The sequence below is a fragment of the Anabrus simplex genome, chromosome 1 (assembly GCF_040414725.1).
Source record: "Anabrus simplex isolate iqAnaSimp1 chromosome 1, ASM4041472v1, whole genome shotgun sequence".
NCBI classification, from domain to species: domain Eukaryota; kingdom Metazoa; phylum Arthropoda; class Insecta; order Orthoptera; family Tettigoniidae; genus Anabrus; species Anabrus simplex.
In genome coordinates this window covers 42,904,293-42,928,471 of record NC_090265.1, presented here as the reverse complement: position 1 = coordinate 42,928,471, position 24,179 = coordinate 42,904,293, and the positions used below count along the sequence as shown (strand labels likewise).

General features: G+C 39.1%; 1 protein-coding gene across 1 annotated transcript in view; it reads left to right on the top strand.

Annotated features, from left to right (window-relative positions):
• Positions 1-24,179, top strand: part of Rrp5 (Ribosomal RNA Processing 5) — a 385,044-nt gene that overhangs the window by 287,859 nt on the left and 73,006 nt on the right. The window contains exon 17 of the mRNA XM_067156013.2: positions 12,498-12,599. Within this exon, the coding sequence (XP_067012114.2) occupies positions 12,498-12,599 (102 nt within the window). The remainder of the gene's footprint in view (positions 1-12,497; positions 12,600-24,179) is intronic.

Here is a 24,179-nt window from a genome sequence, read left to right as displayed (position 1 = left end):
GCTTGCCGGGTTCGGCCAACTTCGGCGGCTAGCGATATATACGCCTAATCGCGGGCGTTGAAGGGCAACGAATGAGTTGCCCTTGCGTTTTTCGAGCACATACCTCACAATTTCATCTTCGACTTCTTTAAAGCGTCCTTGTTGCGGGCTATTGAATGCAATTTTTGTATACAGTAGTACGCAGTTTTTAGCTATCTTTGTTTCACACTGACCCGTGACGTGGTTAAACACCATAAGTACTACCGTAATGGCAGTCCAAAATACGAACTAGCAGTTACACTACTGCCCAGTTCATCAGTAACAAGTGGAATCACAGACACAATTCACTCCACACCAAACAACAAATAAACAAGGACTTACCTTAACTAGTGGAGGGGTGTCACGACAAGCCATGGATAATTAAAACCAACCACTGTACTGGACATCAGAACACATAAAATGAGTGAAAGAATGAACACCTTTACATTAAGAAAAATGAGAAAATTTTAATTCATAAAATTAAATTGTAAATCAATAACATCGTCCTCGTAACAAATACAGACTTTATAGACTTCAAATGATTTAACGATCTTAAAAAAAACAAAAACAAAACAGAAGGATCAAATATCAACTAGTTGTGAGCCGCTCACTTACAAATAAAATAAACTAATACTATGTTTCTGATAACATGACGACCGTAGAGGTATAACTGACTAGCATTTACTTAGGTCACTTAAAAGGAACAATTTTCAACCTTTTTAAACTTACTACAGTGTAATCCGGTGAGTTTCCCCAAAAGAGTTCGATGCAAAATACATACGTCAACGTAAAATGAAAACAAAACTGTCGCAAGGACATAATTGCCAACCCCGAGAAAGTAGAAAGGTTAATAAAATAACATAAAGGGTTGAGTCAAAATAACCAAAATTCCACAGTATCACAAAGGTACAAATCAACCCCAAGACAACACAGGAAACAACCGCAGAATAATAACCACTAGTACATAGGTATTGTGATGGCAACGTAAACAAACTAGGAATGCCACACCAATCCACATAATGCTAAACCCAGATCGTTACCCAAAGGCACAAGCCTCAGAACCAAAATAAAAAAATAAAAACTTAACCATGGGGAAAGAAAAGCACAAATGTAACCCGGACTTCTGGGTGAAAACACACACAGGCCTAAAACCCACACAGGCTAAATACTTTAAAACTGAAGATCGGATACATTTAACTTCTTACCAAATTAATGATAATAATAATAATAATAATAATAATAATAATAATAATAATAAAAAGATACCAAGACACCACAGAGATAAAATCACAGAACGCAATGTTCGAAAGAAATGAGAAACAGTTCTACATCAATCTGAACGAGAGAACACAAGATGCAGCACGAGATGGAAATACGCCCAGCGAAGAAAAAATTCACAGCTATTGGTCGGGAGTATGGTCGAACCCAATAGAGCACAATGCGGAAGCCCATTGGATCTGTGAACTGAAAGATGTGATTTTAATGCACAGATAGGCAAAGAAAAAGTTTTCAGCAAAACAGTAGGGGCATATCCGGCACACAAAAGAACAAACAAAAATGGCATGAGACTAATTAATCTCTGTAAATCCTTTCACCTAAAATTAATGTCGACCTTCTTCAAGAAACTTCCAAGAAAGGCTAAAACATGGGTGTCCCCAAATCTGATGTTAGGTGAGTTTCAGTTGGACCATGTAGCTATTTCTCAAGAAAGTATTAAGGAAATTATGAATGTTAAAGTAATAAGAAGTGGGGAGTTTGACTCCGATCATTACCTCTCTAAAATTAAGCTAAAGCTTCTACCTCGCAGGAATCAAAGAAGGCCGAGAAAATTAATGAAATACAACATAGATAGGCTCAACATTACACAAGCAACTATAGAAAACTTTCAGGAAGAAATTAAAATAACTCAGCATGGCAAATGGCCAGAATTATCTAAACAGATTAATAGTGCAGCGAAGAAAGTATTTGGATCAGTTAAAACTAAAAAGAAAGTATGGTGGAATAACGTATGTGAGGAAGCACTTATGGAAAGAGTGAAAAAGTGGAAAAAATGGAAATGTTCAGGAAAGAATGAACACTATGAGCTATTTAAACAACAAAGAAAGGAAACAACAAGAATAATAAGGCAGGTTAAAAGATCTTTTGAAAAATCGCAGCTAGTAGAAATTGAGAATAATTTTGTAAAAAATAACTCCCGAAATTTCTATCAGACCTTTAAGAATAACCTGAAAGGTTATCAATCCCGGAGCATTTGCTTCAGAGATGCAAATGGTAATATTGGCCTTAACAATGCCGAGAATTGTGAGATTCTGGCAAAACACTTCGAACACCTGCTGAACTGCCCTGAGCCAAATCATAAATTAGAATTTTCAGAAATTCAGGAAAATCTAGAAGCTGATTCACCTCCAACAGCGGAAGAAATAAAGGAAGCAATAAAAAATCTTAAAAATAACAAAGCTAGTGGGGAAGACTCCATAACAGCTGAACTTTTAAAATGGGCTGAACCAAAAATTATAGAAGATCTACAAATAATCTTTGAAGAAATTTGGGAAACAGAAAAGATCCCAGAGGATTGGAAAGTGGCTCTAATACACCCATTACACAAGAAGGGTAACAACCAGGATGTCAACAACTACAGAGGTATATCTCTCTTGCCAGTTGCTTACAAGATATTCTCAACAATACTACTAAATAGAGTAAAATCGACACTGGACAGTCAATTGGGTGAATATCAAGGTGGATTTAGAGAAGGAAGATCTTGCTCCGAACAGATTTTCAACCTGAAATCTATAATTCGACACAGATTAATAAACTCCAAAGACATAGTTGTAACATTTATTGACTTTAAAAAAGCCTTTGACTCTGTTGATAGGGAAACCCTAGATAAAGTAATCCGTGAATTTGGAGTTAAAACTAAATTGGCAAACCTAATTCGTGAAACACTTACAGACACTATCTCGAAAGTAAAATTTATGGGTGAAGTATCTCGACCTTTCAAAATAAATACAGGTGTCAGGCAGGGCGATGGTCTATCTCCACTCCTTTTCAATTGTGTCATGGAGAAAATTGTAAGAATTTGGAATGAAAAACTGAAAGAATATAAAATATTGCCACTCATGCTGGGGAAGAAGAGCAAAGGTGTTGCAATAAATTGCCTAGCATTTGCAGATGACTTTGCCATACTTTCAGAAAGCCTTACAGATGCAGCAATGCAAGTCAATCTCCTTGAAAAGACAGCCAACATGACAGGCTTGAGAATCTCTGCCGAGAAAACAAAATTTTTGACGAATATAAAAAGTGCCCCAAAGTTTTTAGCAACGGATATTGGTCGAATAGAAAAGGTAAAGAAATTCAAATATTTGGGTGAGACAATTCAAGAAAATGGTTTAGAAAAATCTGCTATAGAGGAGAGGATACAAAAGATGGAAAGAGCATACGGTATAACTAAGAATACTTACAACAAAAAGTGCTTATCAAGGAAACTTAAAATAAAGCACTACAACACAGTAGTGAAACCAGAATGCCTTTATGCCAGCGAATGTCTAGCACTGAACTACAAGCTTGATAAATTAGAAATATTAGAAAGAAGAATTATAAGGAAAATATTAGGTCCTCCAAGAATTGCAGAGTTTTGGAAATTAAGAAGTAACAATGAAATTTACCAGAACGTAGAAAACATATCAGAAACAATAAGAAAAAGGAGATTGCTATTTCTTGGACACATTTACAGAATGGATGACAATAGACTAACTAAACGAATCTTCAAGTACCTTTGGGAAAAGAAATCAACTACCACCTGGATTCAAGAAGTCAAGAAAGACCTGGAAAGGAACAACATACGAGAAGAAGAATTATTGGAAAGAAAGATTTTTAGGAAGAAAGTCTTACAAATGGAAGGATTCCAAGGGAGGAAGGAAAAGAAAACAGGCACAAAGTGGACTGAAGACAGGAAAAAGAAACACAGTGAAACAATGAAAGAATACTGGAAGAAAAGGAAAGAACTAAGGAGGAACAATTGAAATTGTAACGTGGTCCTTAGAAGGCCGGAACGCAAGAAGAAGAAGAAGAAGAAGAAGTGAAGCATATGGCAACCAAGGCTGTTGAGATCGGAGAAATACAACAGAGCATCAAGAAACTGCAGAACTGGAAGGCCCCAGGCATTGATTGTGTACACAATTATTACTACAAGAAATTTACATGTACTCATTTCCTTCTGACTCAACATTTCCAGAAATTTTTAGACAACCCGGCAACATTCCCAGCTTTCCTGTGCACTGGCATCACATATCTGTAACCAAAGGATGAAAATCTGCAAAATCCAGCGAAGTATCGGCCTATAACATGTCTATCTACTCTATATAAGATATTTACATCTATAATACCCAACAGAATTCTGAAACACTGCGAGGAAAACCACATCATTGCCGAGGAGCAAAAGGGTTGCAAGAAGAATACCAAGGGGTGCAAGGAGCAACTGATTATAGACACTGTGGTCCGGGAACAAGCACACCATAAATCCAGGAACCTATACACGTGCTTCATTGACTACCAAAAGGTCTTTGATTCAGTACTACACACTTGGCTCATACATGTTCTGGAACTATATAAAGTTGACCCCTCAATCATTCACTTCCTGAAGATGGTAATGGCAGACTGGAACACCTCACTTCACGTTTCTCTAAGAAACTGCAGTGTTGCAACAAGACCCATACCAATACAACGAGGGATCTTCCAAGGGGACTCACTGAGTCCATTATGGTTCTGCATGGCATTAAATCCACTATCCTACCTCCTGAACACAAGTGGGTATGGATTTAGCATTAAGAATAAGCGAGAAGAACTATTCAAAATCAGCCACCTACTCTATATGGATGACATTAATCTGTATGCCTCTACCAAACCCCATCTCCAACATCTCAATTACCAAGACGTTTTCTTTAGATATAGGCATGCAGTTTGGATTGGACAAATGCAGAACCCAAACTGTCATCAGAGGATCCTCCTCAGCACAAGGGACACCTTCGAGTTTAAGCGACGAATCCATACAACAGCTGGAGGAAGAAGAAATGTACAAATACCTCGGTTTTCATCAGAGCACTCGTATGAAACGTGCCGACATCAAGAGAAATGTCACGCAGCAATATATAATACTCCTCAACAAGGTACTATCATCAAAACTGACAGCTAAACATCTTACCAAAGCAGTCAATACGTACGCCGTACCACTGCTCACATACTCCTTTGGTATCATAAAATGGACCCAAACAGAACTTCAGCAGTTACAAACGAAAACAGCAGTTTCACTCACCCGGTACCATATGCACCATCCTAAATGTGCAACCGAACGTCTTACACTCCCGAGATCAGAAGGTGGTAGGGGCTTCTTATCCATTGTCAATTTACATAGCAATCTGATATCAAGTCTAAGAGAATATTTCCACTCGAGAGCTGATACATCGTGTCTTCATCATGCTGTTTGCAGAGCTGATATAAACTATACACCTCTCAATCTGTCGTCGCCAGAAATGCCTGTTTCTACCCCACCTACAAAAGAGATGAATATGGCCATGTGGAAGCAAAAACCTCTTCATGGGAAATACCCCCATGAACTGGATCAGCCTCATATCGATAAACCTGCGTCGCACGCTTGGCTGACCTACTCCGGTCTTTTCCCAGAAACAGAAGGATTTGTTATGGCCATCCAAGTTCAAGTAATTGCTACACGGAACTACCGTAGATTTATCATGAAGGATCCGACAGTTGTCTCAGACAACTGCCGCCGCTGTTCCAGAACTACAGAGAGCATACAGCACGTCGTCTCTGGTTGCCCACACTTGGCCAACACCGATTATAAGCACCGATATGATCAGGTAGCAAAAATCATTCACCTGAAACTGTCTGTAAAATGTGGATTTCTTCAGTCATCAACTGCATATTGGAAATATACACCTCCACCCATTCTCGAAAACTCTTCATATAAACTACTATGGGACCGAGAAGTCATAACCGATGTCACGCTCAGCAACAATAGGCCAGATATTATTCTAATCGATAAATCAAAAAGATCCGCATCCCTTACAGAAATTGCTTGTCCAAATACCTCCAATCTGCAAACAATAGCCACAAAGATATCAAAATACACAGAACTGGCAATAGAAATACAACGCCTGTGGAAACTATAATCAGTCACCACAGTTCCAATAGTAATATCATGTACCGGTGTTATTCCAAAATTTTTGCACAGCTCTCTGGCCACATTAAACCTGAATCATCACACATACGTAGAACTACAGAAAGCCACCCTCCTGAGCACTTGCCACATTGTGAGAAAGTTCCTAGGAACGACTTTTCCTCTGACTCACGCCAAACAGCATGAAGTTCCAGGCCGCAGTTCCAGTAATACTGAAGAACAGATTCCCAAAATGGGGACATAAGAAGTCTGAAGTTGTTTGTATGTATTGTATAAATGTATATGTTGTAATTATTTCTGTTGTAAATATTTGTACATATATGTACCTGTAGTTTTATAATAAAGAGGGTGACTCCTTGCTTAGGCCGAGTCAGCCCAAGCCAAGCCTTCCTAAATTGATACAAATAATAATAATAATAATAATAATAATAATAATAATAATAAATATATTTTGATTTTACCAAGCTACAAATAATTTTCTAAAGTTCAGTACACATAGTATGAAACAAACACAATATAACAAATGAAACCCGAGAATGGTGATAAGTAAAACAGACTAAAGAAAATGCCGAGAAACTTGAGAGAAATAGCTTGCACCAAAATCCATAATAATATGATTTCCGAAGTCAACAGTCCAGATGTTGAAGGTCACTTCCAAGTAAATGATAAGAAACATTTTCCAGCAGACTGATGGGGACGCGTTAGCTCCCGGATACAATACTCACGACGTTTGTTATCAGAAGGATGCAAATAAAATCCAAATTAAGAGGACGATTACAGATGATGTAAGGGTGAGAAGACCCCCTTTTCAATGGGAATTTAACCCACATCCATGGTTTGGGCTAAACTCCAGCACCAGAGAAGACACCAAGCATGCCTTCATTGCATCTTGGTCAACCGAACCAACCTTAATGGCGGGCAACAATCGACTATGACTCCGCCAGCAAGCAACGCGAAGCACGGCTGGGAGGAAGGTTCGCGAGCCTCAGCAGAAACTCGTCCCACACCTGGCCCAACACCAGACCAAAAGATAACGATGGAAAATAACTCCGGAGACGGAGAAGATGCAATTACAGTTAGTGACACAAGTCGCACGGGAAATAAAATTAAAACTGAGTTGGAATAAAATTCTAAAGTGATACTAATTTCAATGGCAGTTTAGCCAGGGCAAAAGGGTGGTGGAGAGGGGCTAAAAAACGTGTCCCCATTGGGACAACGCTAACGCCGAATATTGGCTTTAGTTAGGCCTATGCCATATTTTCTTGCGGCTGCACAATTATTCTACATTTCCAAGTGTTTAATAAACATTAACTGAAAATTAGTATCGACGAGAACCCAATGAAAATTTTTCCGGAAATACCCATTACACATATCTTTACAATACGACGATCCGTCACGAAATTATCCGTGCTGTCTATAAAACTTAATTTTACTAAACGTCAGATACAGTAAACGCATTATAACTCTGCCACTGAGCCATGGCCTTTCTAAGAATTTGTAAGCTCGCATGTTTTGATGCCATTCTGTAGATTTGAGAAATGTTTTTGTAGAGGCTAATAGAACGCCATTCTCTTTTCACTATTTCCTGAGATCAGTGATGTTAATACCAATATAATGGTCCGTTATTGGACATGATGAATTTTCCAGCTAACTCATTCTTGGTTGCCTGCGTTTCGCCCTCGTGTGCTAAGTTAGGCTCGTCAGTTGGGACTTAGCACACCACCCAAGACGCAAGGCTAGTGCATACCGTGGAGGCCACTACATAGGCTATTTGAAGCCACCAGCAGTGCCAATGCACTATGAGAGCTATGTCTCATTTCCAAAAATAGATGCCTGCCTGGCCATCAAATGATTTAGATTTTGATTCCCATAGGGAACCTAAAATATTTGTCCTGAATGAGTAAATTTATAATACCAATATAATGGTCCGTTATTGGACATTATTTTTGGAAATGAGACATAGCTCTCATAGTGCATTGGCACCAACTGCGGAGGTTTCACTATCACTTTCACCATCACTTTCCCACACAACATCGTCTTTGCTGCCATCCACACCATTAGAAATACTGCACTTCTGGAAACTTTTCTGGACAAGGTCACCAGAGATACTACGATCCCACGCCGTCTTTACCCGCGAACAAATCAGTTGAATTTCTGGGTGCTTAATACGACCAGTTGGCGTCAGTGCATGATTGTCAGCCACCACCCACTCGGTATACAGCTGTTTCAAGGCTGCTTTGAATGGATGGTTTACACAGACATCCAACTGCTGTAACATGATGTCAATCCACCCAGAATGATTGCTGGATCGGTTTTTGCATCCTTGGATTGCTTCTACACAGATTCTGTTGTGTGACCGCGGTAGCTGTCCATAACAAGCAAGCTTTTCCGTCCAAGCAATCGACCAGGGTAACTTTGCAGAGCACATTTCAGCCAGTCTTCCACTAAGAGACTGTCCATCCAACCGGAGTCCTGAGTTCTGAATATAACACCAGCAGGTAGATGTTCTTTTGGAAGCGCCTTTCTCTTCAAGACAACGTACGGTAGAAGTTTAGTTCCATCAACATTTCTGTACACCTCTGTTTTTCATTACCACCCATTCTGATGGTAACACTTTTTGACCCCTTAACACTCACAGTACTGTCCAGCAGCATTTCAAAATAGGCCCCTACTCAGTTGATTGGTCAAAATGCAGAGTTGTAGAGCCGCAGGCCAGCCATGGCCACTCCGTCACTGCTCCCGTCGGTTTCTTCAAGCATTTTCTGGGATGGCAGATATAATTCGTTAACCCTTACGAGAGTTACGAACAGGGAAAATCTAGAAAGCAGTGGCAGAACCAAACTGTTTTTCAGCGGGCTCCAATACAATTATGTTTGAGTACATATGTGATAGATGGCGCGTGGAATCAGCATAAATACTCAGGCTGTCTCAATATTTGAATCGCAGTCCTCAGCTAAGAACAGGAAACCATCTTTTATAGATATTTATCATTCTTTCCACACTATTCAGGATTCCTTTGTAACTTGTCCCCACTTCATATAGCCTCGGATATTTACAGAACTTGGCCAGAACTATATACTCCCTGATTTGGAGGTTGGCATCGTTAATCACTTGAACATTAATAGAAAAAGGTAGCCCTTTTGATTGTGGCATATTTCATATCCACTGCCTCCAGATTTTTGGATTCTTGATTGTTAAATCATGAACATGACAATTAGGAGGAAGAAAGACTATTCCACTTAAAACACCAGCAAAATGGCACATTTTGTAGAACACGTGGATAATCTATTGATGTTTTTCTAATGAAAGAAATTTATTTAATTGTGCTCTAGAAATGGTAATAAGGGAATGGTTTAGGAAATGTCCCTCAAAAATAAAGATTGGCCGAAAAATCAAAACAAATTGCCTGGGTTTCGCTGACGATTTAGAATTACTAGCAGTGGACATAAAAGAAGCGAAAACCCAGATATCAGAACTTCAAAACATTTGCAAATAATATTGGCCTCAAAACATCTTTTGAAAAAACAGAAATTATGCCCCAAAAACCAACACAACTAAAAGAAGTTACCATAAATGGTAGTAAAATCAAAATAGTAACTCAATTTAAATATCTTGGAGAAGTAATAACTCATTACCTAAATGAAAAATCTCAATCCAAACAAGAACAAATAGATTAGCTAAAGCACAAAAATTAGCATGGGATATCTACAAAAGGAAATGTTTGTCAATAAATGCTGAAATAAAACACTACAGCACAGTTATAAAACTGGAAGGTACATATGCAGCAGAAACACTTTTTCACCTGAATAAACAATCAAAGATTGACAGACTTCAGAAAATTGAATGGAGGATTAGAAGGACCTGCATCTGCAAAAAATACCAGAAAGATGGACAGTGGTGGATAATACCTAACAAAGTCGTGTACAAATAGCTAGAACCCATTACAAATACTATGCATAAGAGGAGACTGGGATTCTTTGGACATATCATGAGGATGCAGGATTCGAGACTTCTGGAACAACTAGTACAACACAATCTCATCTCAAAAAATACCACAACTGGATGTAATGGATCGGAGAAGTAAGAGAGGATCTGAAGGAAATGGGCATTACAACAGAAGGCACCACAAATAAGATAAAATTGAATACAAAACTCAAGAATACCAACCTCCACTTTACCCTTACACGAAACAAACCAACAACACGCATATTTTCAACTGAGGAAAGGGCACGAAAATTGGAGCGTCTGAAGAAGTATTGGGAGGACCGCATAGCCCGAACAATCCCTTCAAAGAGACCTGAACGATGGGCTGACTAAAGTGATCCTATGCGGTCATAAAAGAAGGAGGAGGAGGAGGAGGAAATACTAAGTAATCTTCTGAAGGTTGCTATTGTAGCACTAACAACCTAGATTAACAAATTAGAGTTAGCATATCGACTGACCAAGAACATTTATAACACCAAATTGAGGCACTACCAGACAGTTATCTGCCCAGAAGCCCTATACGCCACAGAATGCTTGATGATGAACAGGAAAGGATTGTTGGATAAACTGGAGGTCCAGGCGAGGAAGATCTTGAGAAAGATACTAGGACCGATAAAAGTAGATGGCGAGTACAGAAGGCGACCAAACCAGGAGCTATACAGTTATACTGAAAAAGTCACAGACATAGGCAGGAGGAGGCATCTGATCTTCTATGGACATGTCACGAGAATGAACCTAACTAGGATGACCTACCGGCTTCTCAACTACTGGGCAAACAGAAAGATAGGGACATCATGATTTACAGAAGTGAAAAAGACATTCAATAACTGGGAGTAATTGAAAATGACATCAGAAACCGACCACCTCTCAGAAGAATAATCAAACAAAAGAGGCTTCAGGATAGACCATCATGTAAATAAAAGAGGTGCCCTTTGGACAAAGGAAAGAAGAGAGAAGCATAGCCAGAGAATGCACGATTATTGGAAAAATATCAAGTCCCTCTCCAAGCAGAATGAACATCGTGGTCCTTAGTTGGTAGTATTATAGTAGTAATATTAATGACACACACAAACGAGACTTTTTCAGAAAAAGCATTGTGACTTTTGGGACTTTCCAGGATGTGAAGTGGACAGCAGGTGCAAAGTGATCGGATGAATGCCGTGCTCAACACGAGCAGAATGAAAACCTACTGGATCAATCAAAAACTGAGTAAACTCCAGACTGTATAATGAAGCTTATCGTGGTCCCTAGTTGGCCGATTACCGAATAATAAATAATAATAATAATAATAGTAATGATTTTATGTGTCCGCTTGCTTTTAACAATTTTTGGAGATGCGAAACAAAACATGCTAGGGTATGCATTAATAAGAAAATGGAGACAACGAACGTACAAAATTAAACAACATGATGATACAATGCATTACCGCCACACCTGTAGATATCCATAAATGTGGCAAACTCTCCTGTTATTTATTTTTATACTTTCTGTCGTGGAACTTTCCTGCTTTTTATTTTTATTATTTCTGACATAGAACCTTTGGCATTATCCGAGCAATAGCATACCTAACCTAAACAATGCCGTCTCTCATCTCATTTACAGCTGTTTAGGTAACTCCTGATACGGTAAATATAGAAAACAAGCATGAAATTAAAAATAAGGGTCTGGCTTTCAACAACCGCAGTTATCAAAAGAATGCTTACAAATGTATTACATTTGGAAGTACAACTCATAACATACGCTAGTTATCAGCTGGTGGTTTGGCATGCTTTCTACATGGCTTTATTCAGAAGGAGTGGCTTCTGCTACACATACACCAACTGGGAATACCAGAGACCATCTCCAGAAATCATTTGGGAATAGATTCACACTGTTTGGACTCTATAGTCGGGAACAAAACTATTTTTAAAAGGTTCAAAAAGACGGGACCTCGAATGCTCTTGATTGCAGTGCCTGGCTGACGAGATGGCAGTGAAAATGATGTCACTTGGAATAATGACACGCCGGTAGCAGGGAAGTTGACGGCGCAAGACGATAGGTACTTAGTAATCTGCTGTGGGTACCTTAAAGGCAACTCTTCTCAAAATGTATCATACTCCTGAGAGAAGCCATATTTTAACTCCTGAAACGAAATTGATTGTCATTTGAAGTTAATTATGACATGAGTGTATGACTGGTTTCCAAAGGATATTTTAAAAATCCTCATTTTTTAGTAGTGTTCATGATAAGAGATCATAAATACAGCTGGCACTATTTTCAGTAAATCTTGTGATATTTTCTCGATTTTTTTTTTTTTTTTTTACAGGAAAGCCTTGATAAGGTCTTGCAGGATGCTGTTCAGATGAATGATGCTTTCAAAGTCTATATACAGATGTTACAGATCTATGCAGAAAGCAGTAAGATTCAGGTTAGTATGATTTAAATAGGTACTCTCTGAGAAATCTTTCCTCTTGTGCACTCTGTATTTACTGCATTTGTATATAGGTGGTTGTGGATGAGAGTATGTCACTTAGATCCTCCAGGAAGTACCATTAGCATTTGGTAATGTTGAGAAAAGAGGAAATTACCTGGAAAATGAAACCACTTTACAGAATAGGCCTAGGTCTTTGTACTAGATTCTTTCCCTCACCCACTGATTAATAGATATACACTTGACAAGCAAGAAAAGTGTAAAACATGGATTTTTTTGTAGAACTGTTAATGTAATGTACTATAATGGTACCATTATTCTTGATCTAAAATACAGGGTGGTCGGAAACAATGTGAACTGGGTAAATGAGCGTTAGAGGGTTGGTCGTACTGATAAACAATTTGATATCTTGCGCCATTATCATTTTTGTCAGCTGCTGAAGTTTTGCCAATCAGATTTCTCCAGGGAAAATCTTGCCTGTAAAATGCGAATCTTCATTGCATCTTTCTTTCCTGTATCTGTGCAGCAGATGGCATGTTGTACTAATATCTTGCAACGGTGTTATTTAAAATTGCATACGATCCCAATGTCCAGTTGCAGTTCATTTGTGCAATGTACAGGGAAGGGTTCTGCAGTCACATTTCTCAGGTATGATGCGTCAGGATGGTGCGCTGTACGTCGGTCCACAAGCTGGAGTATCGGCCTACCTTTCACGCCCATTTTTTCATTAATTCCTCTCAACCAATCTTCAGCCAATTTTGTCGTGATCCATGGGATCTTGTTACTTGTTTTCAAAATGCAGCTTTGCACATCCTGCTGTTAAAACATACATACATTATCATTATAGACTGTTTTGTCTTTCAGCGTTCAGTCTGCAAGCCTCTGTGAATTTACTAAACGTCGCCACAATCCTCGATTTGCAACTAGTGTTGTGGCCTCATTTAGTTCTATACCTCTTATCTTTAAATTGTTAGAACCCGAGTTTAACCATCGTCGTCTTGGTCTACCTCTATTTCTCTTACCCTCCATAGCAGAGTCCATTATTCTCCTAGGTAACCTATCCTCCTCCATTCGCCTCACATGACCCCACCACCGAAGTCGGTTTATGAGTACAGCTTTATCCATTGAGTTCATCCCTAAATTAGCCTTTATCTCCTCATTCCGAGTACCCTCCTGCCATTGTTCCCACCTGTTTGTATCAGCAATCATTCTTGCTACTTTTATGTCTGTTACTTCTAACTTATGAATAAGATGAATAAGATATCCAGAGTCCACCCAGCTTTCGCTCCCATAAAGCAAAGTTGGTCTGAAAACAGACCGATGTAAAGATAGTTTTGTCTGAGAGCTCACTTCCTTCTTACAGAATACTGTTGATCACTACTGCGAGCTCACTGCATTAGCTTTACGACACCTTGATTCAATCTCGCTTACTATATTACATTCCTGGGAGAACGCACAACCTAAATACTTGAAATTATTGACTGTTCTAGCTATGTATCACCCATATGACATTAAATTCTGTTGAATTTCTTACCTACTGACATCAATTTAGTCTTCGAGAGGCTAATTTTCATACCATACACATTGCACCTATTTTCAAGTTCCAAGATATTAGACTGCAGGCTTTCGGCACAATCTGCCATTAAGACCAAGTCGTCAGCATAGGCCAGACTGCTTACTACATTTCCACCTAACTGAATCCCTCCCTGCCATTTTATACCTTTCAGCAGATGATCCATGTAAACTACGAACAGCATAGGTGACAGATTACAGCCTTGTCCAACCCCTGTAAGTACCCTGACCCAAGAACTCATTCTATCATCAATTTTCACTGAAGCCCAATTGTCAACATAAATGCCTTTGATTGCTTTTAATAATCTACCTTTAATTCCACAGTCCCCCAGTATGGCAAACATCTTTTCCCTCGGTACCCTGTCATATGCTTTCTCTAGATCTACGAAACATAAACACAACTGCCTATTTCTCTCGTAGCATTTTTCAGTTACCTGGCGCATACTGAAAACCTGATCCTGACAACCTCTCTGTGGTCTGAAACCACACTGGCTTTCATCCAACTTCCTCTCAACGACTGATCGCACCCTCCCTTCCAAGATGCCAGTGAATACTTTGACTGGTATACTAATCAATGAGATACATCGATAGTTGTTGCAATCCTTCCTGTTCCCTTGCTTATAGATAGGTGCAATTACTGCTTTTGCCCAATCTGAAGGTACCTTACCAACACTCCATGCTAATTTTACTACTCTATGAAGCCATTTCATCCCTGCCTTCCCACTATACTTCACCATTTCATGTCTGATTTCATCCGTTCCTGCTGCCTTATGACAAAGGAGTTTATTTACCATCCTTTCCACTTCCTCAAGCATAATTTCACCATCATCATTTTCCTCCTCCCCATGAGCTTGGCTGTTCACAACACCACCAGGATGATTTTCTTTTACATTGAGAAGATGTTTAAAATATTCCACCGAGCTCGATAGCTGTATTATTATTTATAAATTTCATTTTCCGTATTGACAGATTCAAAGTATAGATAAGAAATGTGTTTTTCCACCATTCAATATTGAATGGTGGAAAAACACATTTCTTATCTATACTCGATAGCTGTAGTCGCTTAAGTGCGGCCAGTATCCAGTATTCGGGAGATAGTAGGTTCGAACCCCACTGTCGGCAGCCCTGAAAATGGTTTTCCGTGGATTCCCATTTTCACACCAGGCAAATGCTGGGGCTGTACCTTAATTAAGGCCATGGCCGCTTCCTTCCCACTCCTAGCCCTTTCCCGTCCCATCGTCGCCATAAGACCTATCTTCTGTGTCGGTGTGACGTAAATCAACTAGCCAAAATATTCCCTCCACCTCTCCAGTGATTCCCTGGGATCTATTATTTCACCTGAATTACTCAAAACACTGTTCATTTCCTTTTTCCCTCCCTTCCTAAGAATCTTTATTACTGTCCAGAAAGGTTTCCCTGCTGCTTGACCTAGCCTTTCCAGGTTGTTACCAAAATCTTCCCATGACTTCTTTTTGGATTCAACAACTATTTGTTTCGCTCTGTTTCTTTCATCTACATACAAATCCCTGTCTGCCTTGGCCCTTGTTTTAAGCCATTTCCGATAAGCCTTCTTTTTACGTTTACAAGCTGCTCTCACTTCATCATTCCACCAAGATGTTCGCCTTTTCCCATCTTTACACACAGTTGTTCCTAGGCATTCTTTTGCTGTTTCTACTACAGCATCCCTATATGACACCTGTTCACTTTCTATATCCTGAATCTGCTTACTGTCTACTGTTCGAAACTTCTCACTAATCATATCCATGTACTTCTGTCTAATTTCTTCGTCCTGGAGATTTTCTACCCTTATTCGTTTGCAGACAGATTTCACTTCCTCTACCCTAGGCCTAGAAATACTTAGTTCACTACAGATCAGATGATGGTCTGTATCATCGAAAAATCCCCGGAAAACTCGTACATTCCTAACAGATTTCCTGAATTTGAAGTCTGTTAAGATATAGTCTATTATGGATCTGGTACCCCTAGCACAGAAGTCCAGCAAACGCTTCCCATTCCCATTAGCTTCCATATCTTCCCCACATTTACCAATCACCCTTTCATATTCTTCAGTTCTATTCCCAGCTCTCGCATTGAAATCGCCCATTAGCACTATTCTATCCTTGCTGTTGACTCTGACCACGATGTCGCTCAATGCTTCATAAAACTTGTCAACTTCATCCTCATCTGCACCCTCACATGGTGAATACACTGATACAATTGTCGTCCTAATTCCTCCAGCTGACAAATATACTCACATCGTTCGCTCATTTACATGCCTAACAGAAACTATGTTGCGTGCAATGGTATTCCTGATAAAGAGCCCTATCCCAGACTCTGCCCTTCCCTTTCTAATACCCGTCAAGTACACTTTATAATCTCCCATCTCTTCCTCGTTACCTCCCCTTACCCGAATATCACTTACTCCTAGCACATCCAGATGCATCCTCCTTGCTGACTCAGCCAGTTCTACTTTCTTTCTTCCACAAGCCCCATTAATATTGATAGCTCCCCATCGAATTCCATTTTGTTCGCCAAGTTGTTTCCAAGGAGTCCCTTGCCTATCAAATGGGAGTGGGACTCCATTACTCCCATAGGTCCGAGGCTTGCTTAAAATGTTCTGAGCTCGGTAAATTCATGAAGCAGGATGCTACCCTACTTGCACATAGTCCAAGCGAGGATCTCTCCTCCAACGGGTTATGGACCACCGGTGGATTGTATAGTCTTAGCCGCCTGAGCACAAGGAGGGCCAGGACTCAGAATATGTCCAAGGTGCCCACTCCCATTCCATAGCAACTGGTATCCTGACTCTCAGGGCCATGTACTAGGCCACTCAGCCGTTTTCCATGGTTCACGAATTAGGACATGACTATAAAAAAGGTAGCTTTTTTTATTCTGTCGTTTTCTGCAAATAACAACGTTACATTCTTCTTGCCACACTCCTCCCCCACTGCCTCGTCCATCAGCATTAAATATGTCTTTGGTGTGTCATACTACGATGTCAGTTCCTACCAATGACCTCCTTTCCAATCATGTACCATATGGTATGAACATGAACACCCTTGCAATCCCCATTCGAAATAAAATTAAACATAACGTAAAAAATCTGGGTGCTATGTAATATACTGGAACTGTTCACATAAACAAAAATAAACTTTAACATAAGATCTTGCAAGATCCAAGCTTCTACTCATAAGTTTATGTGGAACTTAATGAACTAAGAAATCAGCCAAACAGAACACACAGCTGTTTAGATGCTCGTAGTTGCACATTCAATTTATCAGACTCATCTCTGCCCGTATGAGAAGAAAAACCACTATATAACATCACACAGAGATACAGTGTTGAAAGCTAACATATGGACATCAATTTCATGTGAAGTAAATTGTGAAGACAAGTACAAAAAAAGTTGTTTTATGTTAGTGTACTTGTATAACCTATATCCTATCTGGCTACAAGCAACAGTTTTAAATCAACTGTCAGCTGTAGAGTGTAGACCAGCACAGACCTTCACTTTTTCTCTTTTCTCATGGGCTTATACTTATGTTGTGTCATTTTTGTGAATGCTTACAGCTCAATAAAAAATCCCCTTTCATAATGAAAATTAAATGACATAATAACATGAAACCTAACACATAAAGTGTTGACATTAATAACACTTACTTACTTACTTACTTAATCTGGTCCTCTTGTACTATGAGATGTCGAGGATATGAGAGATCTCCATCCTCCGGTAATGGCAACAGCCTCTCGTACAGAGAGTCCCCTCTCCTGCAGTGCTTCTCTAATCCCCTCCTCCCATGTTTCCGTGGTCTTCCTTGAGCCTTCCTTCCTTCCTTCCTTCCTTCCACTCTCACCTCCCTCATTAACCTCAGCAAGCGGTCTGTCGACATTCGGTGGACGTGGCCAAACCATCTCAATTGATATTCTTGGATGGTTTTCTCTAGTGGCTTCATATTCAATACTTTCCGGATGGCTGTATTCTGGATCCTGTGTGCTTCTATTTGGACGGAAGCCACACTGGGCTTCTTCAAGTTTAGCCTCTACCTCCTTTCTTAATCTAGTCTCCAGAATCTTTGAGAAGACCTTCCCAGGGACTGATAAAAACAAGGATATGCCATGATGATTACTGCACTCTCGATTGTCTCCTTTCTTAAAGATGGGGGTGATGACTGCTACCTCCGAATCCCTAGGTACCTTTTTTGTTCTCCAGGCCTCCACCATAATCTTGAATAAAAAGCCTTCTGCTTTCTTTCCCAAGTTCTTAATCATTTCAGGGGCGATTCCATCATGCCCTTGGGCCTTTCCATTCTCGAGTTGTTTAATAGCCAGCTGCATTTCATTTATCCTTAAGTCTTCTCCTTCTTGTTCTCCTAATCTCCCCGTCTCCTCTCTTTCCTCACTTGAACGTGGCCTGTCTTCATTCTCATTTCCATTCAGTAAATCATTAAAATATTCTTTCCATCACTCCAGTACTTCTTTCTCTTCTGTTAAGATTTCCCCTTTCTTATCTATATATATAAAATAAGAGTTTTGTCTGTACATTGCTCAGAATTTGAAAAGAATGGCGTTTCTGTATCAGTCATGTCCATAGTAACAAGGAAATGCACTTTTAACTTTTCTGTAATTTCTCTCTGTCTGTCTATATGTATGTATACGCATCACGAGAAAGCGGCTGAAGAGAATTGAATGAAAATCGGTATGTGAAGTCGGGGGATGAGCCGCTACAATCTAGGCTTAAATCATTTTACTCATGCTGAGTGAAATGGTAGTTTAGGGGAAGGCCTAAAATATATTATCAAATATTTATATTATTAGTGGTCCTATCGATAAATACTACATAATTAAACTTATATAGAATTAAATTTCCGATCATTTGTGTCATTCATTGTTACCACACCAGCTTTGATAACACAGATATTCATGAATTTGTATTTTTGTTGCCAAGTCCATATCAACGCTGAGCCACAAGAAAATGGGTTAACAGAATTTAATGAAACTCGGTATGTAGAGTCGGGGAATAAGAAACTACAGTCTAAACTATAAACAGTTTTATGCGCCCTGTATGAAGTTGTAGTTTAGGGGAAGGCGCCTAAAATTTAATTTTTAAATACCTATGTTATTGGTCCTATCGAAAAGTACTACATAACAAAAGTTATAGAGAGTACAATTTCCGACCATTTATGTTTTATTCAATTTTGAGTCGGAAGAAAACTAAATGTGAGGGCCCTACAGTATTGTACGATAGTTAGGATTAAATCTGCCTTACGTCGCGCCGATATAGACAAGTCTTATGGTGACAATGGGATAGGAAAAGGCTAGGAATATGAAGGAAGCGGCCTAGACCTGAATTAAGATACAGCCCCAGCATTTGGCTGGTGTGAAAATGGGAAGCCACGGAATACCATCTTCAGGGTTGCCGACAGTGGGGTTCGAATCCACTGGATGCAAGCTCACAGCTGCGCGCCCCTAACCACACGGCCAATTCGCCCTGTCGTACCGAGGGTAACAGCCTGCCTGAATATTAGCGGGAAGTAGCTGGGGAGTTAGATAACTTTTATCTTTAGCATGCTATTCCTCTGGTTCATAAATTTTCTGATACTACTGGTACATAACACACTGGTTCATCATAGCATTCAAGCTATTCAATCCGTACTCTGAGGCACTGATTGGAAGGAGCAGTTTGCATATTTAAGAGAATTATGGCAGAGGAGTGATCACGGATGTCTGTGACCTGGTCATTCCAACTCTGGAACTTGGGACTGTTAGATCGGCACCGTAGTACTGTTCGTTAAAAGAGAAAATAGGCAGTTTTTCATTTGATCGAGTATTTTATATGATAACATTGTCCGGCTCCATGGCTAAATGGATATTGTGCTTGCCTATGGTCCAGAGGTCCTGGGTTCTATTCCCGGGTCAGAAATTTTAACTTTAAATGGTTAATTCCCTTGGCTCGGGGACAGGGTGTTCATGCTGTCCCCAAAACCCTTGCAACTCACATACCACACATAACACTATCCTCCACCACAATAACACGCATTTACCTACACGTTGCAGGTGCCGCCCACCCTCACCGGAGGGTCTGGCTTACAAGAGCTGCACGAAATTATTATTATTATTATAACATCGCTACTTTCCTACTGACATTTTTGTAAAGGCCTTTGTTTACTTCAGTTAGGAAAAGCACAAGGTCAGTCTTTCTGAGAAGCACGGGTACATCAGCTAGTCTTTTATAAATTTTAGAGGGCATTGTTTCTCATGTTTTTCAGTCCTCTATAGAACAGCTTCTGGTTCTCTTTATAATTTAACTCCATTCTTTGTCCAAATTCTTCCCAAGACTGTCTTTTCGCTATTATCACTAGGTCTTTAACCTTTCTTCTTTGTCCCTGTACATCTCATGGTCCTCAGCATCCTTGCTTTTTAAATATTTCTTCCATATTTCCTTTTTCTTTCTTACTTCTTCCTTGATGTCATCATTCCACCAGCTTGTTCTTTTCTTGTACTCCTCCACCTTTGTTCCACTTTCCCTCCAGGACCGTTCCCTTGATCCCCTCCTCTATCCTCTGACACTCCTCCTCCACTTCCTGTGTGAACTGCTTCTGTACCTCCTTGTTCTCTCTTAACTTGTACACCTTAATCTTTTCTTGGTTGTTGTTCTTAGGTTGTTTCCTCATTACCTTTGCTGTGGTTTCCATTGTTGTTATCAAAAGAAAATGGTCACTTCCTATTTCGTAGCCACGGTAAACTCGACAATCTGTCACCTTGCGGAGGTGATCTCTCTTCACTAACACATAATCTATGATGGAGCACTCATCTTGGCTGGGTTCCTTCCTCGTGTACATATGTATCATCTCATATGAGAACATGGTGTTCACTGCAACGAGATTATTGGCAACGCAGAAATCAACAATCCTCTCACCATTGTTTAAACCTAAGAATTTCATTTAAACCTAAGAATTTCATTTTTGTCCGTATTGAACTGAGAATGGAAGATAGGAAAACTTAAAAGGGTCCACCTTTTCAATACAAAAATGTTATAGTTTATTTATAACATGTATTTGCACTTGGAACTAGTTTCGACGCTGTTTGGCGTCATCATCAGCCAAAATGTGGGAAATAGGCCAGCATGTAGGCATTTATATTACACAAGGCGTTACATTAAGCAATACACATCTTACAAGGAGATAAAAACAGGGACGAATATAGAAACAAATGAATCGTTGAGAAAGCAAAAGTTATACATATTAAAAATAACCTTAACCACACATCTTGCAGTGCGAAAGTATTCTTCTTGAATGATTCCTGAATATAAAACACACGCGCACACATTTCTGAAGAGCCAGCAGGCAGGACAAAGTGAAGTGAAACCTTAAGAGTTCTTCTGAGAAGAGTTCATCATTTTTTCTATGTTCCGACTAACTAATGAAGTCTCCCTTGAGTTCCTGATAAACATACACAACAGGAAATTTCCTTCACTCTCAACAATAGCTATAAAGACCAACGGTAAATTTCATTTTAAATATTGTGCAGAGACGTGAAAGCATGATCTTGAACATGATATAACTCCTTCATTTAACCCAATTTTTTACACAAGGTGTTACATTACATAATACATATCTTACGAGGAGATAAAAACAGGGACGAATGTAGAAACACATGCATCGTTGAGAAATCAAAAGTTATACATATTAAAAATAAGCATAACCACACAACTTGCAGTGCGAAAATATTTGCCTTGAATGATTCCTGAATACAAAACGCACGCGCACACACTTCTAAAGAGCCAGCAGGCAGGAAAAAGTAAGGTGAAACCTTAAGAGTTCTTCTGAGAAGAGTTCATCATTCTTTCTATGCTCCGACTAACTAATGAAGTCTCCCTTGAGTTCCTGATAAACATACACAACAGGAAATTCTCCTTAACTCTCAACAATAGCTATAAAAGACCAATGGTAAATTGTATTTTAAATACTGTGCAGAGATGTGAAAGCATGATCTTGAACATGATATAACTTCTTCATTTAACCACCTTTGAAAGTCTCTCTCTATATTACATAGATTCATTAACACACCATTCTGTAGATGCACAAAATAATCTTGTAATCTTCACAGGTCCGGTCAACCTCCAAACTCTCAAAAACGTATTCCTTAATACCAATTTTATATTCTTGTCGAGCTGAATACCGGACCTGTGAAGATTACAAGATTATTTTGTGCATCTACAGAATGGTGTGTTAATGAATCTATGTAATATAGAGAGAGACTTTCAAAGGTGGTTAAATGAAGAAGTTATATCATGTTCAAGATCATGCTTTCACATCTCTGCACAGTATTTAAAATACAATTTACTGTTGGTCTTTTATAGCTATTGTTGAGAGTTAAGGAGAATTTCCTGTTGTGTATGTTTATCAGGAACTCAAGGGAGACTTCATTAGTTAGTCGGAACATAGAAAGAATGATGAACTCTTCTCAGAAGAACTCTTAAGGTTTCACCTTACTTTTTCCTGCCTGCTGGCTCTTTAGAAGTGTGTGCGCGTGCGTTTTGTATTCAGGAATCATTCAAGGCAAATATTTTCGCACTGCAAGTTGTGTGGTTAAGCTTATTTTTAATATGTATAACTTTTGCTTTCTCAACGATGCATTTGTTTCTACATTCGCCCCTGTTTTTATCTCCTCGTAAGATGTGTATTGTTTAATGTAACACCTTGTGTAAAAAATTGGGTTAAATGAAGGAGTTACATCATGTTCAAGATCATGCTTTCACGTCTCTGCACAATATTTAAAATGAAATTTTACCGTTGGGCTTTATAGCTATTGTTGAGAGTGAAGGAGAATTTCCTGTTGTGTATGTTTATCAGGAACTCAAGGGAGACTTCATTAGTTAGTCGGAACATAGAAAAAATGATGAACTCTTCTCAGAAGAACTCTTAAGGTTTCACTTTACTTTTTCCTGCCTGCTGGCTCTTCAGAAATGTATGCGCGTGTGTTTTGTATTCAGGAATCATTCAAGACGAATATTTTCGCACTACAAGATGTGTGGTTAAGGTTATTTTTAATATGTATAACTTTCCTTTTTTTTATCTCCTTGTAAGATGTGTATTGTTTAATTTCCTGTTGTGTATGTTTATCAGGAACTCAAGGGAGACTTCATTAGTTAGTCGGAACATAGAAAGAATGATGAACTCTTCTCGGAAGAACTCTTAAGGTTTCACCTTACATTTTCCTGCCTGCTGGCTCTTTAGAAGTGTGTGCGCGTGCGTTTTGTATTCAGGAATCATTCAAGGCAAATATTTTCGCACTGCAAGTTGTGTGGTTAAGCTTATTTTTAATATGTATAACTTTTGCTTTCTCAACGATGCATGTGTTTCTACATTCGTCCCTGTTTTTATCTCCTCGTAAGATGTGTATTATGTAATGTAACACCTTGTGTAAAAAATTGGGTTAAATGAAGGAGTTATATCATGTTCAAGATCATGCTTTCACGTCTCTGCACAGTATTTAAAATGAAATTTACCGTTGGTCTTTATAGCTATTGTTGAGAGTGAAGGAGAATTTCCTGTTGTGTATGTTTATCAGGAACTCAAGGGAGACTTCATTAGTTAGTCGGAACATAGAAAAAATGATGAACTCTTCTCAGAAGAACTCTTAAGGTTTCACTTCACTTTGTCCTGCCTGCTGGCTCTTCAGAAATGTGTGCGCGTGTGTTTTATATTCAGGAATCATTCAAGAAGAATACTTTCGCACTGCAAGATGTGTGGTTAAGGTTATTTTTAATATGTATAACTTTTGCTTTCTCAACGATTCATTTGTTTCTGTATTCGTCCCTGTTTTTATCTCCTTGTAAGATGTGTATTGCTTAATGTAACGCCTTGTGTAATATAAATGCCTACATGCTGGCCTATTTCCCACATTTTGGCTGATGATGACGCCAAACAGCGTCAAAACTAGTTCCAAGTGCAAACACATGTTATAAATAAACTATAACATTTTTGTATTGAAAAGGTGGACCCT